The following is a 27886-nucleotide window of genomic DNA, read 5'->3' as shown; positions in this document are numbered from 1 at the left end:
TGTTAGATAACACATTAAAAAAGGATGAATTTATTATGGGAGCATTTTTCTCCCACATTTTAACTATCTGGGGCATATTTCCTCCTTTCCTGGTTGATTTCTGACTCACATCCAACTGTTGCCTTACACTTCTAATGACCAATAATGGCTCTCTGTTCCCCACTGTCTTTTAATGTGACTTGGGTTCTGCCTTGTTCTTTAACATGAAAAAAACCCATAAAAGTTCTGTTGTTTCTGTTGCACTACTGAATCATCTTAACACTCTTATAAATAGCGCAAAGGGAAACATGTTTGTTATTGCCAAAGCTTTAAAAACCTGTTGTTTTTGTGTGCCAGTGACGTGGCCCGGATCCAAATGAAGGGGAAGAGAACGATAGGTCAGCACTGGAGCAGTTTGGAGAAACTGTTGACTGATTCACTTAATTTTGAATGTCCGTAATTGTTCGAAACGAACACAAGCCAGGTCTGTATCCTGTGATATAGAGCAGTGTGTTCTGGGCCATGTGTTTACTGCTATTAATATGGCTGTGTTGAGTGGAGAACAGCTGCTACATCGGGGAAACTGTGTGTGTTCAGTGAAACATATTCTCAACTACACAAGTTTTACAATTAACAAACTATATGATTAGTTAAAGGGGTCATGACATGAGAAATCAAATTCTCCTTGATCTTTTGACACTTAAGAGGTCTTTGTACCATTAAAACATCCTACAAGTTTCATAGCTTAAAACATCATTATTATAAACAAAGCATTTATTTAATCAAGCTCAAAAATGGCTCTTTTTGATATTTCGGGATCTTTGACATCACACGGGCAAATGTATTTGCATATGACCGCCTCCAGAGCAAGACATCGACGAATAGTTCAGATACTGAATGCACATCTGTATGCTGAATTACAGCATACATCAAAAGCAATTAGAAGCCATTATAATAACTAACGCTGTCTACACTGGATACAGTATACAGATGCGTGTTCAGTTTCTGATGTACTTCACACACTTGAGTCTCCCAACAAAAGGACAAATGGAAGAATGAAAGAACAATCGCTTTGACGCGTCCAGTTTAAACAGCTTGTTTGTGTCTCTGTACAGACTCGAGAAGGATCCCAGAGTCGGAAACAAGTGTGTATTGTTTATTTTGATGGCGTCCCGGATCGTGTCGAATGATTATATGTTTGTTCAGAGCATTTTCTTTTGTAAATGAGGCACAGTGTAATGGAGAGTTCGCAAAGAAGCTTTAGTTGAAAGATGAAGCAGCAACTGTATTGAATCTGACAGCAGCTGCATCACAAACCATAAGCAGATGATTTCATAATACTTTGTCTGGTAAATTATGATTATATATGGATAATGTTTTCAAAACACTTACTCGCGTTCGATAGCGAGTGTGCGTTAATACTGTTTCCTATGCAATGACGTTAGCCAATCATAACAGTAGCCGTTTATAAAATATAAAATGATTTAAAACAAACTCATGACACCTTTGATGTAATGAGATCTAAATATTTATTGTACACTAAGTAAAATAAGGTATAACGCAAATATGGTTGTTTCAAACACATTATTGAGCCTGAAATGGTTGCATAACGAGAAGGAAACAGTAGTTCAATGCACATTTTTCTTCCCAAGAAGCTTTTTCAGCGATTATCAAAAATGCAGTATCCCTGAGACTGCTCCAAAACCCACAAGTTTTGATTTGACAGATCAGTGTCGGCCCTCCAAACACTCCTAATTATTCCAATATGTAGCGGATGGAAAAAGCCAGCGTTGGACCGAGTAACTGGGCTACATGCATACTTCATTCGTGGATCATGGTGTAGGCTGACACCAGATTGCATAACAATCCACTTTTTTCTAGCTCTGACTGCCATGAGACAGGCCGTATCCGGGTGTACGTAGACAGCAGGACTCTGGAAAAAGTCTGGGACTGTGCAATGGCAAAACAATTGAAACCAGACAGAAAATGCTCTTGCTAATACTGATATGTTTTCTTTGATGTACATTTAAAGAGGAAATTTAAACATTTATGAACTAAGAGTTGTCACTTAAGGGTTTCCTTAAAGCTGTGGTGTCCTTAAAATTCCTTAATATTAAACACCTTGCAAAAATATTTTTTGTAATATTGACTGAATACAACAGCAGAAGTGTGATTTACTGTTATGATTGTCTCTTCTATGCTCAGATCCCATTTAATTATTTTGGAAAAACTAAACAGTCTTGTTGATTTGAGTATTTCTTGAATTTCAATGCTTTTGTGCTCTTGGCATACAATAATTTACAGAATAAAATGCTTTGTGGTTGGCACATTTAAAAAAAAAAAAAAAATAATACTTTTATTCAGCAAGGACACATACATTGATCAAAAAGTGATAGTGAAGATGTTTTACATTGTTGCAAAAGAAATCTATTTCAAATAAATGCTGAAAAAATATACCACGGTTTCTACAAACAAACAAAAAACCATTTTTCAACATTAATAATAATGATAAATGTTTCTTAGGTATCAAATCATCTTATTAGAATGATTTCTGAAGGATCATGATTCATGTGACTGTAATGATGCTGAAAATTCAGCTTTGCATCACAGGAATAAATTACATTTTAAAATATATTACAATAGAGAACCGTTATTTTAAATTGATATATATTGTACTAATATTTTCTGTTTTTACTGTATTTTTGATCAAATAAATGCTGCCTTGTTGAGCATAAGAGACAAAAACATTAAACAAATCATTTTCACATTAAAAAAACTCCAAGAATATTCATTTGAAGTATTATAATGTTCAGCATTCTGGGTTTATGAGTAGAAAATGTCTTCATAAATGCCCCTGAAATGTATATTGCAGACTTGCTGTCTGCAACCCAATCAGAACAGACCTGCAATCCATTTATGAGAACCACTGCCCTAAAGCATCTAGCAATGGTATGTGTATAAACACAAACAAACATGTACACAATCTGACTGATATTCTAGATTGCATTCAAATTCAATCATTGTGGATCTGCATGCCTGCAAGACACCGCAGATGAGGGCTCTACACTATTAGACAGAGGCCTCAGAGCTCAGGGGAATTCCTCTGACATCTGATCTTCTGAATCTAGATGCTTGATGGAGGGGAGGGACAGCTGGTGGCCCTCGAACACTGCTGAGGATGAAGAACTGCATTGTGCATCCGTCACACAGTGGTTGGAAAACACACTTATACACATACTGAAGAGAGAGAGGCACTTGTGAAAAATCATAATTCTCAGAAGTTGATATATATGTTATAAGCACAACTTACATCAACTTCTATTAACAACATTGGCTGAGAGATTGGATATTTAGCGGTGTGGAATATCAAACAAATCCCCCATGAATAGGGCTGTTTTTGTGTTTTTTCTTTTGTCGTCTGAGTAGAATGGATATGTCTGTGACTGAGAAGGGAAAAGCTGATCTCTGTGCAGATACTAAAGGGATCTGATGTAAAGAAGATTAATGAAAGCCCCCATACCCGCCCACAAGGTGAGTCTCCCCCAACAGAAGCTCGTGGAGGATTACGAGTTTTAATCCCAGGGGCAGAGGCAATTACACTGTTTAGACTGAAAGAAACGCACAAGATGGAGGCAATAACAGGTTTTAGATCCTGAGGCATATTCATGGTGCAGAGGCGGTATTACTATTGCTATTATTATTACTACAACTATTAAACTTCAGCTCATAATTTGCCCCAGCATGTAAAGAAGTGGGCTACTACTTTTCTAAACTATCTGATTTACAATTTTCATATTAAAAAATATAATGTAGACTTACCTACATTAAAGAAGATAAAGATTCTGGATAAACTGAGAATTGTTGTTTCAAACAGAGATCACGATTCTGAACAGACAACTAAACAAAATAACATGCAATAAAATGCTGCAGTCTATTTAAAAAATGTAATTAATCTGAATTAAAAATTTTTTTTAAATCAATTTGAATTAATTATTCAACGACTCACTCATAAATACTTAATTTGCTTCATTAATGGATGATTCAGCCCTTTTGAATGAATCTCTTAAATTAACGATTCAATGACAAATACATTTGTTAACAGTCACTTGTAATCGATGTAATTGAGGCAAAAAAAAATGTTTACGGTGATTTGCTCTATTTGTGTTTACTTCCAAACTATAAACTTTTATCCCAGTACTTCTGTGATAATCTGAATTGTTGTAACACATAAATAATGATACTGTGTGGTTGAAAAGACTGTTTGTGAAGCTGTTTCATATACATGATAACTGCTCGCTCTGGCTCAGCGGCAGCGCCGACGCAGATCTGAATGTTCCGGTGTGATTTTGTCAAAGGTTTAAAAGACACAGGAGAATCGCTGTCATTTAGGAATAAGATCATGTGGGTGTTTGAATCAAGATCGTGATCTTTTAACGATTAATCGTGCAGCTCTACTAGGGACCAGAATGCTATGGATATTTGGGGGGGTAGGATCTTTTATCCATGCCCAACCACTTAGTAATGCCCAAAACACCCTACTAACTGCCGATCCACAGACTAACAACCACTAAGAACTCCCTAACAATGAACCAGAACATCCTTACAACAAAAAACAACACCCTAGCAACAACTTATTAACCACCCATAACTCGAGCAACCCCTTATTGATGACCAAAAATATAATACCGGTAGCTTAACCACTTAAAACAACTCTAGCAACCTCCCAGAACACCTTAGCAAAAGCCTACAAACTGACTAGCAATATCCTAACTGCTTAAACACCATACCAACACAAGTTGGCAAAAGTTTCGCAGAGACAAGCGAAATCATCAGAAGATGTAAAAATTTTGCTTCTTAGTTTCTTTAGAGAACCATCTATGTACTGCTGCTTTAAGGAACCCAAGAGGAATCTTCACCTTAAAGGCCCTCTGAAGTGAAACCAGACTTCATTCGTCCCAATGGAAAGCATATTTACAATGTCTGAATCATATTTGACTGGACAGAAACTCTGAAGAGAAGCTGAAGTGCAGAGTGATGTCATCAAAATCATTGATCCATATTGGCGGAAGTGAGAGACTGTAAGATTTGAACGTTTATATCTTCTAAATGCAAATGCTGTCATTGTTTTGGAGCACACTAACTTAACAGTAAGGCTAACATATTCATACTAAAAGACAAAAAACTTAAAGGGGACCTATTATGCCCCTTTTTACAGGATGTAAAATAAGTCTATGATGTCCCAGAGTGTGTATATGAAGTTCTAGTTCAAAATGCCCATATATCTTTTATATAGCATGTTAAAATTACACTTTTGTTGTGTGTGTCTCTTTAAATGCAAATGAGCTGCTGCTTTCAAGAAGAGGGCGGAGCTTCAAGAGCTCACACTGGCAACAAAACAGGAAAATCTCACGCACTGAAAATGTCAGTAGCTGTGTTCAGTTCGAACCGGACCATGATGCCTACAGAGCCAGAGAATATATGCAGCATTGGGGTAAGAACAGGTTACAGTTATAACTTGTGTTGTCATCTTGCTTTTGTCAACAATTAGAACAATCCTGGTGTAGCGGAACCTGTCTGAATGATGGCCAAAACTTTACTGATGAGTTTTATGAAGTTTATTATAACACAAAAGATGAAGCGTCAGTTTTATTCCAGAAAATCAATGTAAGAGCTGAATAAAACACAGTACAAGTAGTGCGCATTAAAGTCTAATCCATAAACTCTCTCTCGCCCTTTCACTATCATCAACATACACAAATTAAACAAAAACACTCGTTACAACTAACACGCAGTCCTAACCAGACACGATGTAATAAGATTCCAGCGACAAATAATTTGTCTGTCCACACTAGATACGACGCGACAGTGAGATGCGTCGAAATCAATCAAAACCCACAGCCAATCAGAACAGTGTGTGGGCGGAGTCTCGCGGCGAGTGCACAGCACCAGTGAGTAATCTTGACGGCACTCGCAAGAAAATGGATAAGTAGGCTACATAATCAAATTCACAAATATTACACCATTTAAACATTATTAAAAATACATAGGCTACTGAGTTAGGCTACAGCAGTCTGGAGATAAATGATTCACGCAGACATTAACAAATTTAGGTAAATGGTGGCGCATTCCTTTCAAAAATAAAACGAATCCTCTGCGTCTTCTCTGATGTTGGGAGTACATGAAGACTGTCATGTTCATTCTTACATCCAACAACAAAACACCTGAGTTGCTTACGAGACATTTTTGTTGCTACAGCGGCTCCGGCGTCGAGACAATGGCGGACAGTGTACAGCTCGCTCAGGGCAGGTCTATGCTAAATTGATCAGGTCCTGGTCCCCTATAGTGAGTGTGTCTATGCTAATACGGCAGAGTCCGTCAACGGTCGTGGGGGCAGGACCTGTACAAAGTGACGTCGCTTTGCCCAGAATCTGTAAAGTGCTTGTTCTGAGACACTGCTTATGATTTATGGGGATTTTAAAAAAGGAGTGGGTGGATTTTTATTAGGGTGGGTGTGTACATACACTGCCAACACACATTTATGTTCAAACACAGTGTAAAAGTAAATTTTGCATAATAGGTCCCCTTTAAATTTTGATTTCATGGGGACTTTAACAGAACTACAACTCTTGAACCCTAAATAGGACAAATTTTTTAACCTATGTGGCAGCAAACTGTGTAGACAGCGCAATATGTTAATACCAAAACACCATATATTATAGAACACTAACAATTATAAATGATTTGCTCATATTATAAGCAGTTTAGCCGTGCTGCGAGGATGTGGAGGGATATTTAGTGAGCATAATCTCTGCTGTGTTGATTTTGGTCTTGGACATAGACACACAGCAAAACAGTCGGTCTGGAACACTGAGATGATCCAAGCTCTTTATCTCATCAAATGTGTGTGTGTGTGTGTGTGTGTGTGTGTGTGTGTCTGTGTGTCTGTGTGTGTGTGTGTGTGTGTGTGTGTGTCTGTGTGTGTGTGTGTGTGTGTGTGTGTGTGTGTGTGTGTGTGTGTGTGTTCTGTTTCTGAGTCTTTTGTCATCCAAAATCAGGTCATACACTGATTGATGCCCGGGGTCTTCCTAGATCGAGAACCAGGCAGACTTTAGTGAAGCAGAAAACAGAAAGGGAAGACAGGAAGGGAGTGTTTGACAACCGTACGAGCATATTGTGATAACCACCACCTGGAAACTGCACTTCCTAAAACAAGTTCAACATCCCTTTTTTTTTCTAGAAACTTTGCAATCAAATCTTTTTAACCGTAACTAGTATTATCTTGCATTACGATGACACTCCAGTTAGTGTTTGTGTTTTCTTTTTTCCGTGCGTCTTGTGAAGCCCTGTATGAGTAGCTGAGACAATAGAGGTCTGTCACAGCTGTGTTTACCACTTTGGCCCCATTTCCACCTCTCAAGGCGGGCTGCTTTTAACAAGCCTTTTCAAAAACATTCAGAGCTTCAAACGCACACATAGGACACCAGAATAAGCTAACATACCTTTATTAGCACAACCTTCTATTAATGAAGTAGCACATTGCCATAACAAAGCCATTAGCATTGCTTTATGTTACAGCGGACATCAAGTGCTGCGGCTGAATAAGCGAAAAGGGAAAAGCCATTCTCTGCCATGTGAGGTCATCTGCTGTTTTTCTTCTGTGTAAAGTTGAGGCCATCTCAGGAGATTGTTTGTTTTTCTGGTGACTTGGCTGGCAGGAGCGCTCTACGGTAGACGCTCTCACAGTTTCTGTGATTGTACTGCTGAGGCCCACATAAGGCAACCAGACTGTTTGTCTTGATGAGAGGACGAGATTTCAAAGTCTACACGAAAAGCTAAGAGCTCACTGTAGAAATTTTGATTAACATATACAATTATGTAAGTTTTATCTTTTTTCAAATTATATAATTTCATAAAAATATGTTAAGCTCAATCTTCACACTAAAATAAAATTATATATATAGATAGATATAGATAGATAGATATAGGTGTGTTTCATAAAGAAAATGACTATTTTAAGAAAAACATTCTTATAACAGCAGTTTGAGAATATGCTTTTAAAGGCGCTTTATAAAATAAAGTTTATTATTAACTTAACATACGTTTTTTGTCATTTAAGTTTTTCTCAATGGTGACTCATTGCTGTAGTAAAGTATTTTTACTGTAAAAGTACCGTAAAAGTATTTTTATTTTATTTGAATTAATATTAATCAAAAGCCGCATAGAGAAACTACAACGATTTACAAATGATTAACAATTTAAAGCTGAAGTGTGTAATTTCAGTACCTCACTAAATTGAATTGCAAATTCTCACAAACACGGCCTCTGTTTGCCACAGGTCAACAAACAGATTGTCCCGCCCCAAACTCGCTATTGGTTGAGCAAGTGTTGTCATGTCAGGCTGGTTCGGCATGCTTGAACAGAATAATATTTGTATAATGCCACAGGCACAGTGTTACACTTTTATTGAGAATCAATGAATGGTTTACTTATAATATGAATATTAAATTAAATCTTTTTGACACATTAAGAAGTAATAATTACACATTTCAATTACTCAATATTTACATATTTAAAACAATAATAATAACTAATTTGCATTAAAGTAAAAAGTATTGGATACATTTTTTTTGCATTATGGTAATGATAATAATGGGAGGTATGTGCTTAATTGTCATTTGTCATGAGTTCCATTAAATTCAGTTTATGAGAGAATGTTTGTTTATGCTTTTTGGGCCACAATACAGAGGCGACCACAATACACAAGGGAGCAATTTATCACTATTTTGGAAGGTAAAATTAGCAATGATAATTTACACAGATTACACTACTATAAACAAACATCTCGAGAACAGCGATAGTGTCTTCTGTGACTGTTCACTGTGACGTGGTGTGACACTTTTTTACATGCTGTGATGCAGGGACGCTCTAATGTTTATCACTTTGGATAGGAAAAAGAGAGAAAGAGACACACACAGAGAGAGAGAGAGAGAGAGAGAGAGAGAGAGAGAGAGAGAGAGAGAGAGAGAGAGAGAGAGAGAGAGAGAGAGAGAGAGAGAGAGAGAGAAACTGTGGGAATGAGATCCTGTCTGGTTGAGGTTGTTCTCCTTCAGTTTCCCTCTCTTCCTGAAAGTCCCTCCCTCTCCCCTGTTGTTTTTCCTGGCCAGCTGTACTTGCTGTTCCCAATTTGTGTGCGCGTGCATGTATGTGAGTTTGAAGAGTTGCACCCTTATCCACTCCCTATCCCTTGAGTTTGAACACACACACACACACACACACACACGTAATGAACAGATCTGTCCACATGGCTGAACAACGAGGCACTGTTGGAATGTTACTCGAACTATGCGCTCTTCAAAGTGGTAAACAAATTTGTATCATGAAGGAGATGGAGGAGATTCTCAACGGCCATGAGATGTAAAGGACACAGCCATGTTGCAGCACATCCTGTTTGTAACATTTTTTAGCTTCCCCTCAAAGGACTCTTCCAAGCACCTGCAGCTCTGAATATAAATAATAAACAAACACCAAGTTCATAATATCTATTCATTTTTAATCTAATAACATTACAATTTAATACATACATTTTTTATAAACTAGCCTATATATTTTCTCATCACATCCATACGACATTCTTGTTTGAAACACAAATGGAGATATTAGGGATTGGCATAATCGTCCAACCTGGCAAAACATGTGAATGAGATTTCAAAGGAAAAGATTTACAGTCAATAATACTCAATAAAATGTCAATTATAATGTCATATTTTTGTTTACCTTGAGAGTACCTGGTCACTCATTACAGAAAAGAGCAGCATGAACATTCTTCAAAACATCTCTTTTTATGTTTCATGGGAAAAAAAATACATACTTTATTAAAGCATTAAGCCCTGTGAAGCCGTGGTTTACAGTGAATTTAGTCAAAATCAAGTCACCTCTGTATTTATATAATAGCGTTTTATACAATACAGATTTTTACAAAGCAGCTTTACAGTGATAACAGGACAATGCAACAGAAACCGCAAACTGTTCATTTTGGCTGAACAGCAGCTCTAAAAGAAAACAATGTCATTGTTCAGCTGAAGTCAGTTCAGTGTTGATATAGTTCCGTTTTAAAGATCATCAATTATGAAATTAGATAATATCATCTATAAAGCAGCTCTGCAGAAAACAGTGATGTATTCATCCAGCTATGTTGAGTTCTCATCTAATAGAGTCAGTGAAGTCAAATCAGTAATATTGCTGAATATTAAGTGTCCACAACTAAGCAAGCCAGAGACGACAGTGACAAGGAACCCAAACTACATCAGGTGACTGAAATGGAGAAAAAAACCTTGGGAGAATCCAGGCTCAGTCGGCAAACCACAACAAACGAACATGGTGTTATTGTGATTCAGGCAGCATCACAAGTCAGATCAGATTTTGGATTGATAGCATTCAAATATTTCATCTAGTTCCTTTGAAGATCAGATTCATCACGCCAGTATAGAGACGAAGCTGGTCATAGATCTGTTCAGAGGGCCTGTCTGTGCCGATGTCTGAGGATTTAGAACAACTAAGGGTGTGTTCACACTTGTAGTTCGGTTCGCTTGGTTCGACCCAAAAAACGTAAAAAAAAAAAAAAAAATTAAGTCCTGGTCCGCTTAGTGTTTACATTGGCATTTTAACACCGAACCTAAAGGCTTAGGGATATGTTCACAACATGATTGGTCGGCTTTTATTATGTATATTTCGTGACAGAACTTACCGAACATCCTAAACAATGCTGTTCTGGGCTAAATGTGCTTGTTGTATGTGCGTAGCTACATACACTGAACAAAATTATAAACGCAACACTTTTGTTTTTGCCCCCATTTCTCATGAGCTGAACTCAAAGATCTAAGACTTTTTCTATGTACACAAAAGGCCTATTTCTCTCAAATATTGTTCACAAATCTGTCTTAATCTGTGTTAGTGAGCACTTCTCCTTTGCCAAGATAATCCATCCACCTCACAGTTGTGGCATATCAAGATGCTGATTAAACAGCATGATTATTGCACAGGTGTGCCTTAGGCTGGCCACAATAAAAGGCCACTCTAAAATGTGCAGTTTTATCAGGGAGCATGCAATTGGCATGCTTACTGCAGGAATGTCCACCAAAGCTGTTGCCCATGAATTGAATGTTCATTTCTCTACCATAAGCCGTCTCCAAAGGCGTTTCAGAGAATTTGGCAGTACATCCAACCGGCCTCACAACCGCAGACCACGTGTAACCACACCAGCCCAGGACCTCCACATCCAGCATCTTCACCTCCAAGATCGTCTCAGACCAGCCACCCGGACAGCTGCTGCAACAATCGGTTTGCAAAACCAAAACATTTATGCACAAACTGTCAGAAACCGTCTCAGGGAAGCTCATCTGCATGCTCGTCGTCCTCATCGGGGTCTCGACCTGACTGCAGTTCGTCATCGTAACCGACTTGAGTAGGCAAATGCTCACATTCTATGGCGTCTGGCACTTTGGAGAGGTGTTCTCTTCACAGATGAATCCCGGTTTTTACTGATGTCAACGAGTGGCCCATGGTGGCGGTGTGGTAATGGTATGGGCAGGCGTATGAAATGGACAACGAACATAGGTGCATTTTATTGATGGCATTTTGAATGCACAGAGATACCGTGATGAGATCCTGAGGCCCATTGTTGTGCCATTCATCCACGACCATCACCTCATGTTGCAAGGATCTGTACACAATTCCTGGAAGCTGAAAACATCCCAGTTCTTGCATGGCCAGCATACTCACCAGACATGTCACCCATTGAGCATGTTTGGGATGCTCTGGATCAGCGTATACGACAGCGTGTTCCAGGTCCTGCCAATATCCAGCAACTTCGCACAGCCATTGAAGAGGAGTGGGCCAACATTCCACAGGCCACAATCAACAACCTGATCAACTCTATGCGAAGGAGATGTGTTGCACTGCGTGAGGCAAATGGTGGTCACACTGGTTTTCGAACCAGTTTCGGACCAGTATAATTGTATAATGTTGTTCAGTGTTCATGTGTAAAGGAGTCAAAACAGCATCAGGAATCCCCTTGTCACACACACAAACTAAGATCTGCTGCAAGGAGACGCGGTTCTGATTCCTGTACCGAACTGTGATGAGCAACATCACGACTATGACGAGAAAAAAACAGGTATTCTTGAGCATTCTGTCCTTTTTAGGGTCTCATCTTCTTACATCATGTGCTGTTTTTGGTTCGTTTACATGTCTTTGGTCAGTGTTGCGTTCATATTTCAGTCGAACCGCATCAGAGTTTGTTTGTAAGCGAAGCGAGACTCATCTTTTCAGTGGTCTCTGTCCACTTGTTTGGTGCACCAGGATTCAGATGGCAGAGTTCACACTTATTCAAATGAACCGCACTAACAGAACAATCGCACCAGGTTTCGTTTTAATCGCACCAAACATGTTAAGTGTGAACACACCCAAAGGTTTTAGGCACGATGTAGAGCAGAAACCCCCTTAGCTGTTCTAAATTCAGACCATAGAAATATTTATTTTAATATTTATGTAATGAGTTCACAGGTGTATGTTTGTAGAGTAATTTACAACAGCTTCGAATGCTGCTCATCCAATCAAGGGTCAGAACTATCTGTTTTATAATTTCGTTTTTTTAAGTGTTTAACAGGAATTGGTGTTATTAAAATGTTTGTTCTTTCTAAACATTTAGTTCTGGGAATGTAAATTATCAACATCAGGAATTTAGTTGCGGAGTAGCTAGAAATGTTAAAATCATAAACAACTATCAGTTAGTAGACAAAGCAAGCAGATATAAAAAGGGGTCAGTTGTTCCAACAGAGTGGCACTTGTTGCGAATAAAAGGTTTGGACTGATCAGACACATTGTGATTAGTCATCATCAAAATTACCACAGGCCTCAAATCATGTCTACTGTAACTGACAAAAATGGATCATTAGTATTTTTCTCAATAATTCACACATATGTACATTTACAGGAAAACAGGGGGACCATTTTAGATTGTGTTCCACGGAAAACTATTTCAGCGTTGGACCCAGACATGAATACTTTACTTTTATAAGCGATTGCATGTGAAACACGGGTCATTAACACTTGCGGTGATGATGTCATCATGGACATGGGGACAGCTGAGGGAACAACTAAACTATTCTGTCGCACACAGAGGGCATCATGTTTGAAGGTCAGTGAACCAGGGAGCTGAATCACTTTCTTACTGGAAAGCAGTGAGTCACACTCCCACCCCCATTATTCAAGCTTATCCATTGTCGACCCAACAGATGTTATTGCACTCATCCTCAATGGCTTGCAGGTTTCATTTTCATTGTCAGATGGAATTTCCCCTTAAGTGAATGTTTAGTCTTTTTCTTGCTTTTGTTTTGGTATAGAAGTACAAGCAGATGACAACAAGGTAGGCTACCATATTCCTAAGCCTTATTTATTTTATTTTACTGTATAAATTACTCATACTACATTAAAAAGTTAAAGAATATCGCCAAAGATAGTCCAGCCAAAATGCTTATTTAACAGGAAACTTAATATGCAGTTAAAAGGTCTCAACATTGCAGTTGCATGTTTTGTAGAAAAAAAATAGCAAAAGGAAACTTTCTTGCAAAGCGTGTGCTGACGTAGATCTGGTTATGTAACCCCAGTCTATAAAGAACAACATCATCATCACAGCTAGCTTGGAGACATAAAAGACTGGAGTTCCCAAAGGGTTCTGCTCTGCTGGTTGAGTCTTTGTGGGTGTAAGCTGAAGATGTGTGTTTACCATATGTGATAACACCGTCCTTCTGTAGCTGAAGCCCTGCAGGGGCCAGGAGGTTTCAGGGCTTCAGCGCCGTGGGTGGAATTCAACACAGGCTTCAGCTTGAAGCACTATTACTGAGCTCAAGTCAAACTCTCACCATTAGGTGCCTCTTAACGGTGTGGGCGAAGCACATCATTCACTGAAGGCCTCGCAGGGGTGAATTATTCTTACAGACACTTTGTTGAGTGGAGCTGGAGAGGCATGGGCTCAAAATGAAATCCACCCACTTATAAAATGAGACTTGCCTACCTCTGCATTGATGTAATTCAAGGTTTATATAATACAAAACTCCCACTTAGAGTCGACCACACCCACAGAAATAAAAAATATGCTGTTCTGGAAAATGTGGGATGGAGGTGTTTACCATGGGAATATTGCACACAGCAACATTTGCCTAACCAATTTTAGGGCGGGACAATCTTTTTGACTGACCATTGGCAGACCGGGAGAGTTTTCAGAAAGGGTGAATTCCAAACTGTGTTTTTGCACATCTGTTAGCGAAGGGAACGTGCGATGGTCACAAGTAATTTAATCCTTTATGGTCATGTTCTGCCCCTCGGAGTGAGTAGGGCATAGGGATGCTCACTTCCAATTGGAATTTGCCCGAAACCTGAAACTAATACCTGCATTGAAATAGAGGGCCCTATCACACACCCGGCACAATGCGGCGCCAGGCAAATGTTTTTTGCTAGTTTCAGCCCGACGCAGTTATCATTTTCACATCCTGCGCTACGTCGTTTAAATAGCAAATGAATTTGTGCCTATTTGTTCGCCCATGGGCTGCTGGTTTGAAAACGAGGTGTGTTCAGGCGCAATGTTGGCACGTTGCTATTTTGAGGCAACTGAAATTGACTGCACCATTGACCAACTGAAACCTGGTCTAAAGTCAATGGCGCAATCTTTTTTTGTTATTTAAAGAGCGCGTAAATAATATGCGCCTATAGGCGGGTCCACAAGGCGCATACACTTTGTCCCGTAGATGGTCTGCTTGAGCGCTATAACCTCACGCACGAGCAGTTCAGTTTTTCAGCTTGCAAATTCTGTCATGTAAATAGCGAATCCACCATGGTGCGAACACAAGTGGCTTTTAAAGGGAATGGGAGATAAGACTCTGAATGGTTTATTGCACGTTACGCCCAAAACACACCCATTACTCATTAAGAGAATAGGGACAACCCTTTTAGACCATGTGCCAGGCACATCAACCATTATTCCCGTCGTTAAACTAGCAAAAGTCGTTTAGACCATGCGCTTAGATCGTTAAAATAGGGCCCAGAGTGTTTAGCATTTTAGCACTGCCGGTTCCCTCGTCCTGAAGCGTTTTTTGGTGAAATGCCTGATATATGGAATGTGGAAAATGCTAAATTGGCCCACAGAGGTTGTCGAGGACAGTAAACATCAGGGGAAAAAAACATCTACACATTACTTTGCTCTCACAGCCTCATTGTGTTTATGCTCTAGCAAACTATTCTTACTTTCAGGGAAAATGTTTTCAATAAAGACTGAATGAGTTGTCAGAAGCTTAGTGATGGTGATGGTGATGTTGAAGTCATGTGATCATGGTGTAGTTCGTTTATAGCCTACGTTTAGCTTTTTACTTCAGGCAATTGAATTTAGGCTTTAAAAGTTCATTTGTGAACATTATCATGATGCACAAAACGTGTAAGAATCGTAAACTTTTGTTGGCCACATAGCTTTTTTTATGTATTTAAAGCCTGTGGAAAAATTATATGGGTTTGTCAAGGGAAGCAGGGTGAGGTGAGGGTAATGCTAACTTCTGGGGCCTACAAAAATACTTCTGCCCTGCAGCACTCTATTCTCATAATTTCAATAAGCACTAATTTCAAATAAGGACTTAATATAATATAATTTAACATATTATAAATACATTCACAGGCATAGTACATCCACCATGTTGCCTAACAATTTAATGAGGTGTTAAAAAAAACATACTTTCTTGGTTGCTAACTTACCTTTTTTTATGTTTTTGAACTTCTGATGGCTCTTCAACTCTCTTCAGGAGAGTGCAAAGATTTGCACACTTCAAAATCTCACCAAATGCAACGAGCCTTCCAGGTACTGTTTTCACACTGTTTCATGAATTCTGCGTATTTATTTACATCCTCATTTGATGACACTTGACGCAGGCATTACTTCAGCCATACGTTTGAATATCATTTGGCTTAGTTTATGCTCTAAATGATATAATTATACTGTTATAGCCATTCACAGAGCCAAAATGAACGAATATGCATTTTTGAAAATAAAAACAAGAGAAGGATGTGTAGACAGTCGTTGCAAACTTGGACCTTCAAAACAACCAACTAGTGGTTTGAGCGCGTCTATGAAGTTGACGGACATCGTCCTGGCCAATAAGATCACTCGGAAATTTCAATTTGCTGCTTCCTGTTTCTGATTGGCTAGTCTTTCCTTGTGGGCGAGACCGCATTTTCCGGTTTTCCTTCTTAATGCTCTTGGTGTAACAGAAATTCGATATTAGTTTCGCATGTTCGCAATCTGGATTATTAGTAAAACAATGGAGACCATCGATCATCACGAAGCATTGGTTTGCGCTACGTTAACAACTAAGTGACTATTTGTATCGCTCGCAAGAGAAAGATAAGAAGACCTTAATCTGCGACCTTTCATTGGAAGAAAGCAAACTTGATCTGGGGTGTGCACGCGTTTTGGAGGCTTTTTGTTGGACTTCCCTGGATATCTCTATCGCCAACATTCTTTTATATTTACCTTTTTAATTGTGTGGTAAGTTTACAACGTTCTGCAAATCACTGTCTTTCAAAAACTTTTAAAACGACTGTGTCAGGCTGCCATTGTTTGGTTAATAACTCATGCTTTATTTACTTACTGAATGTGTGCAATTAAACAATACACGTATCGTTCTAAAACCGAGTCTTCAGTTCGCTGAGTTGAACTTACTCGTTCATATTTAATTAATAACGGTTCCCTAATAACACTTTTCAGATGTCAGGAGTTTTTTCTCTTCTATTCGGTCTGTTTGAACTTGTTTTCGTTTCACTTGTGTTGCTCATACATGTGTAAGAGTGACTACACACATACAGTCCATCTGTGGTTTTCAGTCTGGTCCGATGAGTCAGTCAGTGCTAAGTTAGTTAGTGAAGGGCAGATTCGTGTATTATACTGACTACTGCACCGTCTGTTGTTTACCATCTCCTTTCTCCTGTTTTCATGAACTATGTGTAATTTGTGTATTACTGATGTCCCGTTTTTTCAGTTCCATCAATGAATGTGACCTGTTTCAGAGAAGCTGTTGCAACGTTGTTTATATGCTTCTCTTGGGATGTGTCACATTTAAAGGAGTATTTCATTCAAAAATACTATTCATATTCATACTTCTTCCTCCTCATGTTGTTCCAAACCTGTATGAGTTTCTTCTGTTGAACACAAAAGAAGATATTTTGAAGAATGTTAGTAACCAACCAGACTGTTGACAGCACCCATTCACTTCCACAGGGATTAGGGAAGAAAAATACTATTTAAGGCAAAGGCTACCATCAAACTGTCTGGTTACCAACATTCTTCAAAATATCATCTTTTGTATTCAACAGAAGAAACTCATACAGGTTTGGAACAACTTCGGGGTGAGTAAGTTTAAATTTTTGGGTGAACTATCCCTTGTATCTTTTTAAATACATTGAAAGTCAATGGTGACCTGAGACTGTCATTCTGCCTAACATCTCGTTCACTCTTCCACTTGAGACACAAAAGTCACACAGGTTTGGAACAGGATGAGTAAATGATGACAGAATTTTAATTTTGGGGTGAACTAACCTTTTAATGATTGATGAATAAGCAACAAGGAAAAGCACAAGGCTCGTTCAACAAGGAAGATTCGCACATAACGTGGTTGGTCAGTGAGTCACTGTTGTCATAGAGATATCAGTCAAATAAGAGATTTTTGGGTACGTTTAGAATTTAGGATGATTTATTTTATTCACAAGTATGTCTGTATTGTTTTATCTTATAAATGAACAAACAGTTCTTCCTTCTGTAGTGTTTTCTAACCTGTCTTATAGGATGCATTGTAAATGTTGACCTCAGTAAAGGAGATCAGTGGTTCAAGAAAAGACTCCTGCCATTAAACCTGCTTGACCACAGGTCTCTTCCTAATCCAATAACAGTGTTTAGAGTTAAGAGTACACCTGGAGCTTTACAGATTGCAGAGTATGTTGAGAAATTAAGTTTTTTAGACCGCCAGCCCTTGTGGCTGGTAAATGGCTTTTTGTGTTTTGTTAGTTTGTTTTCTCCAAATTCATAAAATAAATTGAAATATCACAAATTAACTTTTGCAATGTGTTAGTTATAATGCCAGCATTGGCTGATAACTGATATCATAACTTAAAGGTATAGCGGAGGATGTTTTACTTCCTGGTGGGTAGTCTAAACTATTGGTCCTCCTAATTGTCAATCATTCTGGTGAATCAATCAAACTTTTCAAAAAGTGGAGAGGGCGGGTCTTATCTAAAATTTGGAAAGATCCTCCGCTATACCTTTAATAAACACTGTGTTTAGAATATATAATAAATAATCGCCAGTCTGTATGTTGGATTATACAGTTGTTGTTTTTTGTAGACCTACAATAGATTTGTGAAACAAATGGAATACCATAGAGGGGCTTTTTTTTTTCTTTTTTTTTTTTACGTTGTAAATATCTGGGGCACTTTTATAACTTTTAGTGATGTTTTTGTTAGGGGTGTGTAACTGTTCCCGGTAAAATATCGAACCGTACCGTTCGGCACGCACTTGCACCGCGGTTCATCTCAAATCTGATGATGCACATCTATATGGTTTGTTGAAAATAAATAAAACAAACAGACAGAGTTAGGCTAATGTATGTTTCTGTCGATGGATATGCATTCTGGCTTCCCCTAAACTAGAGTATGTAGTGTTTATAGAGCGTGAGTGCAGGTGAGACCTGAACAGCACACGTTGCTTACTTTAAACTACTCATTTTAAACCATGGCAATTTAAACATTCGAGCGCAAGACGTAAAGGAGCATTAAGGATCCCCATTCACAGAGATCCACGGAAATGACTAAAAACGCTGTATTCTGCTGCCAGGCCATTAGATGGCGATGAAACACTATAGACTGAACACGTAACACGCATGTGCATGACGTTATGTTGTTTACACAGAGACCGAGACACGAAAAACTTGTACTTTGAAACCGTTTTCAAAAGTTTGCGTTTTCAGGCACTCAAAACTCCGTTGTCATGTAAACGAACGGCCAAAACGAATAAAACGTTTTTAGTTGAAAACGGTGTCATGTAAACAGCTCCACAGACAGCGCGCCAATACTGAGTGTTTCCCCCACACAACAGGATTTCTGATCGTTAATATTCAACATGTTGGATAGGCTATTTACGATTTTAGATCAGTGCTGCCCGGTGCAATGATTCAATCACTCTTAAAACACATCACACCACAGAAAACATCAAGATAGGAACATCAAGATAATCTGGACTTTACCCAGGATTGTCGGAAAGGGAGAATTGGGCCCAAAATCGGCCCTATTATCCTGTAGTGTGTGGGTGCCTTGACTTATGTTGACCAAGCACATGTTAGCTCGCTTTCACTACTGAATAATAATAAAAAAAAGTTAATTGCTACTTTTTCCTCACAATTCTGACTTTTTTCTTGCAATTCTGAGTTTATATGTTGAAATTCTTATCTATTTTTATCTAAACTCTGGATTGCGAGGAAAAAAAAATCTAAATTGCGAGATATGAGCTTGATCCTTCATTGCAAGTTTATAAGTTCAATGCCACAATGGGAACATTAGATTGATTTATTTCAACAGTGACATTTTACGGTTTCCATCCAAGATTTAATCCTTCAGTAACAAAGGTGTTGTATACATCACAGCACCTGCGAGACCCTTTTTTCTGTTTTTGGGAGCGAGCTGTGTTTACTATACATTAACAATGTAATGTAAGGTGGGAAGATTAGCAATGAGTAATGTTCCACTCTTCAAAAAGCAATAAAGAGAACGTTTAAAGAAAGAAGTCAGAATTGCAACTTTATCTCACAATCCTGACTTTTTCCCTCAGAACTGATTAGATATCCTCCCAATTCTGAGAAGAAAAGTTAGAACTCTTATTTTTTTATTCTGTGGTGGAAACAAGCTTCCAGACCAACCAACAACAACTTTGTACCCTCACAATATTGTAAATATGTGTAATACATCAACTTTTATCTAAAGCTGAGTAGATTTCCCATTACAGGTGGTCATGTTGTTTTTAAATGCTGCCCTAAACAATGTATGATTCATTGTGTTGGTGTATATAAGCTAATATATAAACTGCAGCTTGCATGTTCCAGCATTCATCTGGTGGTGGGTGTTCATTTCACACCTTTCAGAGAGATACTGCATTGCAACTTTCTAACTGACTGTTTTCAACCACAGGTCCAACATGCCACAGACAACGCCATATTCAAGCAAATTCAACCCTAGCACTGCTTACAGTCACAGGCAACCTGTGGAGGAGAACTATGGGGGTTTGCACTATCGTGATAATAAGCTTGTGTCTGGCTCTCTGGAAGCCCTGATACAGCTCTTGGTCCCTACTGTGGACTATTACCCTGACGTAAGTATACACAGCCTTTATGCTTTCCTACGATAATTATTATAATCTCTCCTTGCACAGTAAATGTCAAATTTGATTGACGCTTGAGATCCTTTTGTTTCAGAGATCATACATTTTTACCTTCCTACTAAGCTCCCGTCTCTTCCTTCATCCGTTTGAGCTCATGTCTCGTGTTTGTTACCTCTGTGTGGACCATCACAGGGTGGGCGACCCACAGACGGATAAGGTACGTGCTGTAATTTTAGGAGAGGACAGTATGACTAAGATGTTATATCACCACATGAGTATTTTTACATCACAATATTCTTATCTTGGCTGAAAATGCAACTCTGATGTATTGCATAACCATGTGGTAATGTCTGGTTTTGGATAATCCAGTGAATTAAACAAACTTCACAAGTGAAAGGTACTTAATGGACGTGAACCAAAAGATAAGACTATTCATAACAAATGAATGAATAAGTCTGGCATCAGTGCAAAAACAGCTGCACATTATGTAACGCAATTAAACAAAAGAGTCATACATAATAAAAATGATTACAGCCACGTTTAAACCATGTTTAATATAGCTGATAATAAACACACCTGTGTGACAACTCATGAATCAGTTCTATATTAATATGCAAAATTGAAAGCAAACACCACGTCTACAGACACGAGGAGCGACACACCGCTTCATAACTAAATCAATCCCATTAGGGGTGTGCATCTTTGGGTTCATTGTAGGGTTATTATAGTTAACTGAATCTAAAACTAAAACCAAAAGACATTTTTGTAAAAAATAACTGTTTTCAGGTAATTGCAAAGGCAACATTTCTCATTTTCATTTAGTTTAAACTGATGTACTAAAATGACAAATTAAAACAAAAATGTATGAAACCATATAGTAGAGCTGCACTATGGATAAAAGGTTGTGTGATCTCATTTCAAACACCCACACGATCTTATTCCTAAATGACAACGATTTGCCTGCGTCTATTAATCCTTTGAAAAGTAAAATCACAGAAAACATACAGATCTGTTCGTGCTGCCGCTGATCCAGAGAGAGCAGTTATCATGTATGAAACCACTAAACAAAAAGTCTTTTCAACACAGTTTCATTGTTTCTGTGTTACAATAATTCATTATCTTAGAAGTGCTGGGATAAAAGCTTATAGTTCTAAGATATAAACACTGATATATATGGTAGTGATAAAAAAAAAATTAAATAGCCTTTTAAAAGTAACTAGATGCTTCAAATAAAGATTGTATCATTATATTGTTACACCAGTAGGTGGCGACAAGTGACTGCAAAAAATGTATTTGTCATTGAATCATTCATCCAGTAATGAAACAAGTGAAGTCTTTGAGTGATTGAATCATTCATTCAGACCGATTTGAAGGAAAAAAATCTTAAAATTCAATATTTTTAAATGGTGCAGGAAGTAAATTTGGTTGTAAAAAAAAAAATCTAGTAAATTGCTTATTTTGTGTCTGTTCAGAATCTAGGAAGTATCGTGATCTCTGTTTGAGACATAAAAATCATGATTCTCAATTTATCCAGAATCATGCAGCTCTACTGTATTGACTTTTTTGTTTTGATTTTAAACACTAACTTATAAAAAAGACAAACACACTCAAAAACAGTAACTCAAATTAAAAGAAAATATAAAAATTAATTTTCATTTAAAATATTAATAAAAACTATAATCATATCTCCATGACTGGTTCGTAGCAAATTCATCGTTCTATATATTATCATACACTACTTTACAGAATCGTGATGTATTCAATGTTTTTTGTGCATTTTAAAAAACATTATTACCCAGTTCAAACGGTTCACAAAAGTCTTCTAATTTTTTAATCGTTGCATGAAGAAAACGGGCTCTCCTCATGTAGTCCTCAAACTTATGTATATGTGTGTGTGTACGTATATACACAAATCTAATTACTCTGGATACACCATAGTATAAATTTGTAAGCAGAATCTCTACTAATTAACTTATTTCTGCTGTTGCACTCTATATATACCACCACGCCACCCAAGCCTACTGTGACACACACCTGTGCATGTGCACTTTACTAAAATAAACCACGCTTTATCATTATTGATGAGTATTTAGTAGCTATTACCTGCAGACTGTAGATGATTCAGTGCTAATTGTCCTGCTTTACTCAACAGAAAAGAATACGGGAAATAGCACCGAAAATCGTGCAGCTTCTCACAGAATGGACCGAGACCTTTCCGTACGACTTCAGGGATGAGCGCATGATGCGCAGCCTCAAAGAGATAACCCACCGCCTTGCCTTCGGAGACGAGGTCAGTCGAGATGATGTCATACTGATGATCTAGCAGAAATCATGATTGCATCATGTTATTGTTTGTCAACTGAATTGAATTTTGTATTAATGAAGTCTGACTAAATTCTAAATGGCTTTTGTATGAATATATAAATATATTGGATAACAGCATGACCTGAGTTTGGAGCCAAATGCAAATGCACTTGCGTATTATTGGATTTGCATGTACGTCGTTTGGCTCGTATTTCCTTTTTGCACAAGCTGTGATATCAACAGCACGGCTTACAGTTCCCAAATGTTATTTTTGGCTACAGATATGAATGGGTATTATAGTGCTGACGTTGGAAATGATTCTGTTGTTTTTGACTAGCTCTCACGGAGGGCCATGCAGAGACTCATCCAGCGCCTCTTACGCAAGCTGACCACCCTCGGACAGTACGAAGAGTCACTGGCGACATCCAGCGCCGCCGCCGCCATGGACCGACCAGTCGCCCTGAAGTCCAAGCAGCAGTTAGTACGCAGAGACGAGTGCGTTTTGAACCTGTGCGACGACCCTTTCATTTTCGCCCAACAGCTGACACACATCGAGATGGTGAGTGGCAGTAAGCTTCAAGCTGATTGGCTGTCAGTATTGATGTTTTATGATATCCACATGTAATATCAGTTTCTGTACTTTATGGATTCAGTCTTCAAGCTGCTCTCATGTTTTTCACATGTAGGAGAGACTCAGCTTTATTGGCCCTGAAGAATTCGTTCGAGCGTTTGCTCAGAAAAGGCCCTCAGACAACCATAAGGTAAGCCCGTCACACATCTGTAGTTTAAGGGTTAGCTCATGCAAAAATGAAAATTCTGTCATCATTTACTCACGCTCATGTCGTTCCAAGCCCGTAAGACCTTCGTTCATCTTAGGAACACAAATGAAGATATATTTTTTTATGAAATCTGAGATTTGATTTGTAGGCTGTCAATGGATTTCCCTCCATTGACAGCCTACACAACTACCACTTTGACGCTTCAAAAAGTTCATAAAGAGATCGTAAAATGAATCCATGTGAGGTTCATTCTCGTGTTACGCAGCAAGTTTGAGCTTCCGCAAGAACCAATGAGGTTTGTTGTCATGCGTCAAGCAGGTTCGGTTGAGCTTTTGTTTATGTTCGCTTATCAATGTTTAAATGTGAATAAAAGCCTAAATTAAATCTGTTCATCATATAAAGCGATCGTGTCTCTTCAGAAAATCTGGATTGAACACCTCAATTCATATGGATTAGTTTTACGATCTCTTTATGAACTTTTTGAAGCGTTGAAGTGGTAGTTGCGTAGCTGTCAATGGAGGGACCGAAATCTCAGATTTCATCAAATATCTTCATTTGTGTTCTGAAGATGAACGAAAGTCTTGCGGGTTCGGAATGACATGAGGGGGAGTAATTAATGATCATTTTTGGATGAACTAACCTTTTAAAGATTACTTAATGTAAAGATGTCAACAGCATGGTCACAGAAGGACACTTGATTACTTTGACACTTGACACTTTTGAACTTTTATTCTTCAGAGTTTCTTCAGCAAAAGAAAAACGGGTAACCTGGAGGCTTATGTTGAATGGTTCAACAGACTGACCTACCTGATAGCCACAGAAATTTGCATGGTGAGCACACTAGTAGGCGCAAATCTTATCTTTTGATGTTGACGTCAAAGGTTGTGCAGCAACTGTTACATTTATAATTCTGCATATCTTGAGCCTGTGCAGTTCATTTAGTTTCTTTTGAATGATCCAACTGTATTGGATTGCTACTTTAAGCAAGCAAAACCAGTTGAGAAGCACTGCAGTATGTGGTTGACAATCTTTGACAATATGCTGCCCTCTGCTGGTTCGTTTTCAGCCGGTGAAGAAGAAACACAGAGCAAGAGTGCTGGAGTTCTTCATAGATGTGGCACAGGAATGCTTCAACATCGGCAACTTCAACTCATTAATGGCCATCATTAGTGAGTACATACATTGAGTTATATTCTTATTCATTAATTTATTTCACTATTTACATTGAAGTGATTTTACATTATTAACAATGTTTTATTGTGTAGCTGGGATGAACATGAACCCTGTATCCAGACTGAAGAAAACCTGGAATAAAGTCAACACAGACAAGTTTGACATCCTGGTGGTAAGGAAGCTGCTATGAGGAAGAGGGAAAAATCCCAATAGTCTGAGACCATCTAATTTAACCTAGAAATATTCAACATCTGGGATGTTGGCATTTTTTTAAACAAAAGAATAAAATGTATTTAAAGAGGACCTGTTATGCTTTTTTACATGTTCAGCTTTCTTTAGTGTGTAATGTTGCTGTTTGAGCATGAAAAAGGTTTCTCCTCAGTGTAAAGGTTGAGAGGCCCATCTATCACTGTTTTCCATGTTCGTAGAATTAGTTTGAGTAAATATATATGTGTGTTTACACAGCCTTTTAAAAAATGGCGGGTGCTAGTTTTTCACGTGCGTTCAGCCAATCACCGAACACTAACGTCACGGATAGTTCCTATAGTGCTGGTTTAGACCCGACTCTAAAGTAGGAGCTCAACTAGTTCCTCCAAATAGAGTTCCTGGAACTAAAATTGTTCCTAGTTCTGTGGTGCAAACACGCCAAAATCCGGGTACTTCTTCCGCCAATAGTTCTAGGAACTATGAAAAGGTTCCTCCGGTCCGAAAGCCCCTATAGAGACAGGAACTAAACAGGGCGTTACTGCAACAGTGTTAAATATGTGAAAAATCATGTGGTGTTTTTTTTATTTTTTATTTTTTTTTTTTTTTTTTACATTCAAGCATGAAATTCTTTTTATAGTAGACCCTAGATAAAGGCATAAACTGCACTCTTTCTTGGTCACTAATCAAATAAGTAAGTTTGTCACAATGGCTGTAATTTGAATTACATTAGAAAAATGTAAGCCTTTTCATAAGTGGTCTCAGACATTTGGGCTTTAAACTATACAGATTTGTGTTATGTACACAGTTCATTTTACTGTTTGTTTTGTTGTTTTAGCACCAAATGGACCCATCTAGCAACTTCTACAGCTACCGGACTGCCCTGCGTGGAGCAACTCAGAGGTGTAGTACAGCACACACAAGCCAAGAAATGGTAATTTTGTGTTAAAAATTCACATTTTCATGCAGACCTTACATTTTATTACATTTTAATTAATTACATTTTATAAATGAGAATTTCTTGTCTTTTAGATTGTTATTCCATTCTTCAGCTTGTTCATAAAGGATATCCACTTCCTCAATGAAGGCTGTGTCAATAGATTACCTAATGGCCAGATCAATTTTGAGGCAAGTTGGCATGTAATGCTAATACTATATCAGTTGTAAGTAACCTTGTTGCTTTAATAATAAAACATCCCTTTACTCATTTTACAGAAATTTTGGGAGTTGGCCAAGCAAGTGAGCGAGTTTCTGTCCTGGAGGCAGGTGGTCTGTCCTTTTGAGAGGGACAGGAAAACCCTGCAGTATCTCATCAGCGCACAAGTGTTCAGTGAAGATGGTGAGCAGTCACTCTTTCCTACTTATACTTAAAGGTGCAGTAAGTGATTTCTGAGAAACACTGTTGAAAGTGGATCGGGCTGAGCAGCACAACACCCTTGTAGCCAATCAGCAGTAGGGGGTGTGTCCACTTGTGATGGGGGAGGAGAGACTGAGCCAATCAGCAGTAGGGGGCGTGTCCACCTATGATGGGGGAGGAGAGAGTGAGCCAATCAGCAGTAGGGGGCGAGTCCACCTATGATGGGGGAGGAGAGAGTGAGCCAATCAGCAGTAGGGGGCATGTCCACTCATGATGGGGGAGGAGTGAGCAATCAGCAGTGGGGGGCTTGTCCACTCATGATGGGGGAGGGGAGAGCCAATCAGCAGTAGGGGACGTGTCCACTCATAATGGGGGAGGAGAGAGAGCCAATCAGCAGTAGGGGGGGCGTGTCCACTCATGATGGGGGAGGAGAGAGAGCAAGAGGGAGATTTGAAAAAAGTTGTTGTTTCTGCTTCATACTGGGGAAACATTGTTTTTTTCTTTTCCACAGAACCAAGATATGCTGCTGTTGTAATGTTAGCTATAGTAACGCGTGTGTGTTATTGTCTGGAGCCGCTGGGCTGCTGGCAACTAACAACAAACTCTTGTTTGTATATGTGTTCTGTATCGTCATCTTTGCTTTATTTTTTGCAAAGCATTATCTTTCTTCACTTTAGCTATGATAAAGAGACTTTCATTTTGTTCATTTTAGGGTAGGGGTGTGTTTGTTTGGGATGATTTTAAATATCAACAGTTTCTCAGGAATCACGTACTGCACCTTTAAGAGAACTAGATAGTGAAATGGCTGTAGGTGGTTTGCCAATCACACACCAGTATGCAAATAAATACAAGAATAAGGACCAATCACTATTCAGTATGCAAATATTACAATAATGTCATACTACTTTAATAAATATGTTTGTGCATAAAGCAGATCTGTGTGAATTATTTGGGTTTGCGTAATGATTGTATTTTTGTTGCGTTACAGAGCTCCAGCTAGCTTCGTATGAGAGTGAAGGTCCTGAAAACAACCTGGAGAGGGACACTCGCCGTTCGCTCAGGTCTGAACTCTTTTCCAAAAACCCTCGTTCCAGACATTCAGTTGTCATTTTTAAACAACAATGACCTGCCACTAGTGTGTGTGAAGGCTCAATTTCATTTGGCTTTTGTTTCTCATTCCTCTAGGTCGTCCCTTAGTAGAATGTGAACGGTGAATTTGGGATCGTGTCCTTACACACGGACTGATGGCACTGAAGACTTTGAAGGACTTTTATATTCATTACACTTTTCTGTGGTTTCATCGCTGAAATTGAGGCTGGGTTCTCATTGTAACAGTAACACTATGCTAAAGGAAACATATTCATCTCATTTACCTCAAGTACCTTAATGAAATGTGTTGCTATACGCTATAGATCTCCTGGGTGAATTAAGAGCATGTCGCTGGCTGACCTGTTCTATTATTACATTGTTTTTGTTTGTTTTTGTTTGTTTGTGGTAAGTGGTATTAATAGTTTGTGAACATATTTGTTACAATATTAAAATCTATTTTTGTGTGTATTACAGTTTAATGTGATCAGTGTACATGTTTCCCTATAAAGGATCAATGAAATAAGCTGATTTGTGTGTGGTCTC

General features: G+C 38.4%; 1 protein-coding gene across 4 annotated transcripts; it reads left to right on the top strand.

Annotated features, from left to right (window-relative positions):
* Positions 1-5322: 5322 nt before the first annotated feature.
* On the top strand, positions 5323-27871 carry rasgef1bb (RasGEF domain family, member 1Bb). Of its 4 annotated transcripts, XM_082158570.1 has the most exons (15): positions 13300-13402; positions 15822-15877; positions 20248-20428; positions 20532-20654; positions 22590-22727; positions 23079-23300; positions 23428-23502; positions 24259-24351; positions 24587-24689; positions 24786-24865; positions 25736-25831; positions 25930-26025; positions 26113-26236; positions 27243-27315; positions 27440-27871. In XM_082158570.1, exons 3-15 carry the CDS (start codon positions 20255-20257, stop codon positions 27459-27461), a joined length of 1419 nt encoding a protein of 472 aa, XP_082014696.1. In that variant the 5' UTR covers positions 13300-13402; positions 15822-15877; positions 20248-20254; the 3' UTR covers positions 27462-27871. The 4 variants fall into 4 exon arrangements, with proteins under 4 accessions (XP_082014697.1, XP_082014694.1, XP_082014696.1 ...); XM_082158571.1 differs by lacking the exons at positions 13300-13402; positions 15822-15877 and adding an exon at positions 5323-5470; XM_082158568.1 differs by lacking the exon at positions 15822-15877 and having other exon boundaries at positions 13290-13402.
* Positions 27872-27886: the final 15 nt, after the last annotated feature.

This window comes from Leuciscus leuciscus (genome assembly GCF_965113295.1).
Source record: "Leuciscus leuciscus genome assembly, chromosome: 24".
NCBI classification, from domain to species: domain Eukaryota; kingdom Metazoa; phylum Chordata; class Actinopteri; order Cypriniformes; family Leuciscidae; genus Leuciscus; species Leuciscus leuciscus.
This window is presented reverse-complemented; position numbering and strand designations above follow the sequence as displayed.

Coding starts and splice junctions, on each gene's coding strand:
- rasgef1bb (XM_082158568.1), top strand. Junction 25,832..25,929: donor CACACACAAGCCAAGAAATG/GTAATTTTGTGT, acceptor CTTGTCTTTTAG/ATTGTTATTCCATTCTTCAG. Junction 26,237..27,242: donor ACAAGTGTTCAGTGAAGATG/GTGAGCAGTCAC, acceptor GTTGCGTTACAG/AGCTCCAGCTAGCTTCGTAT.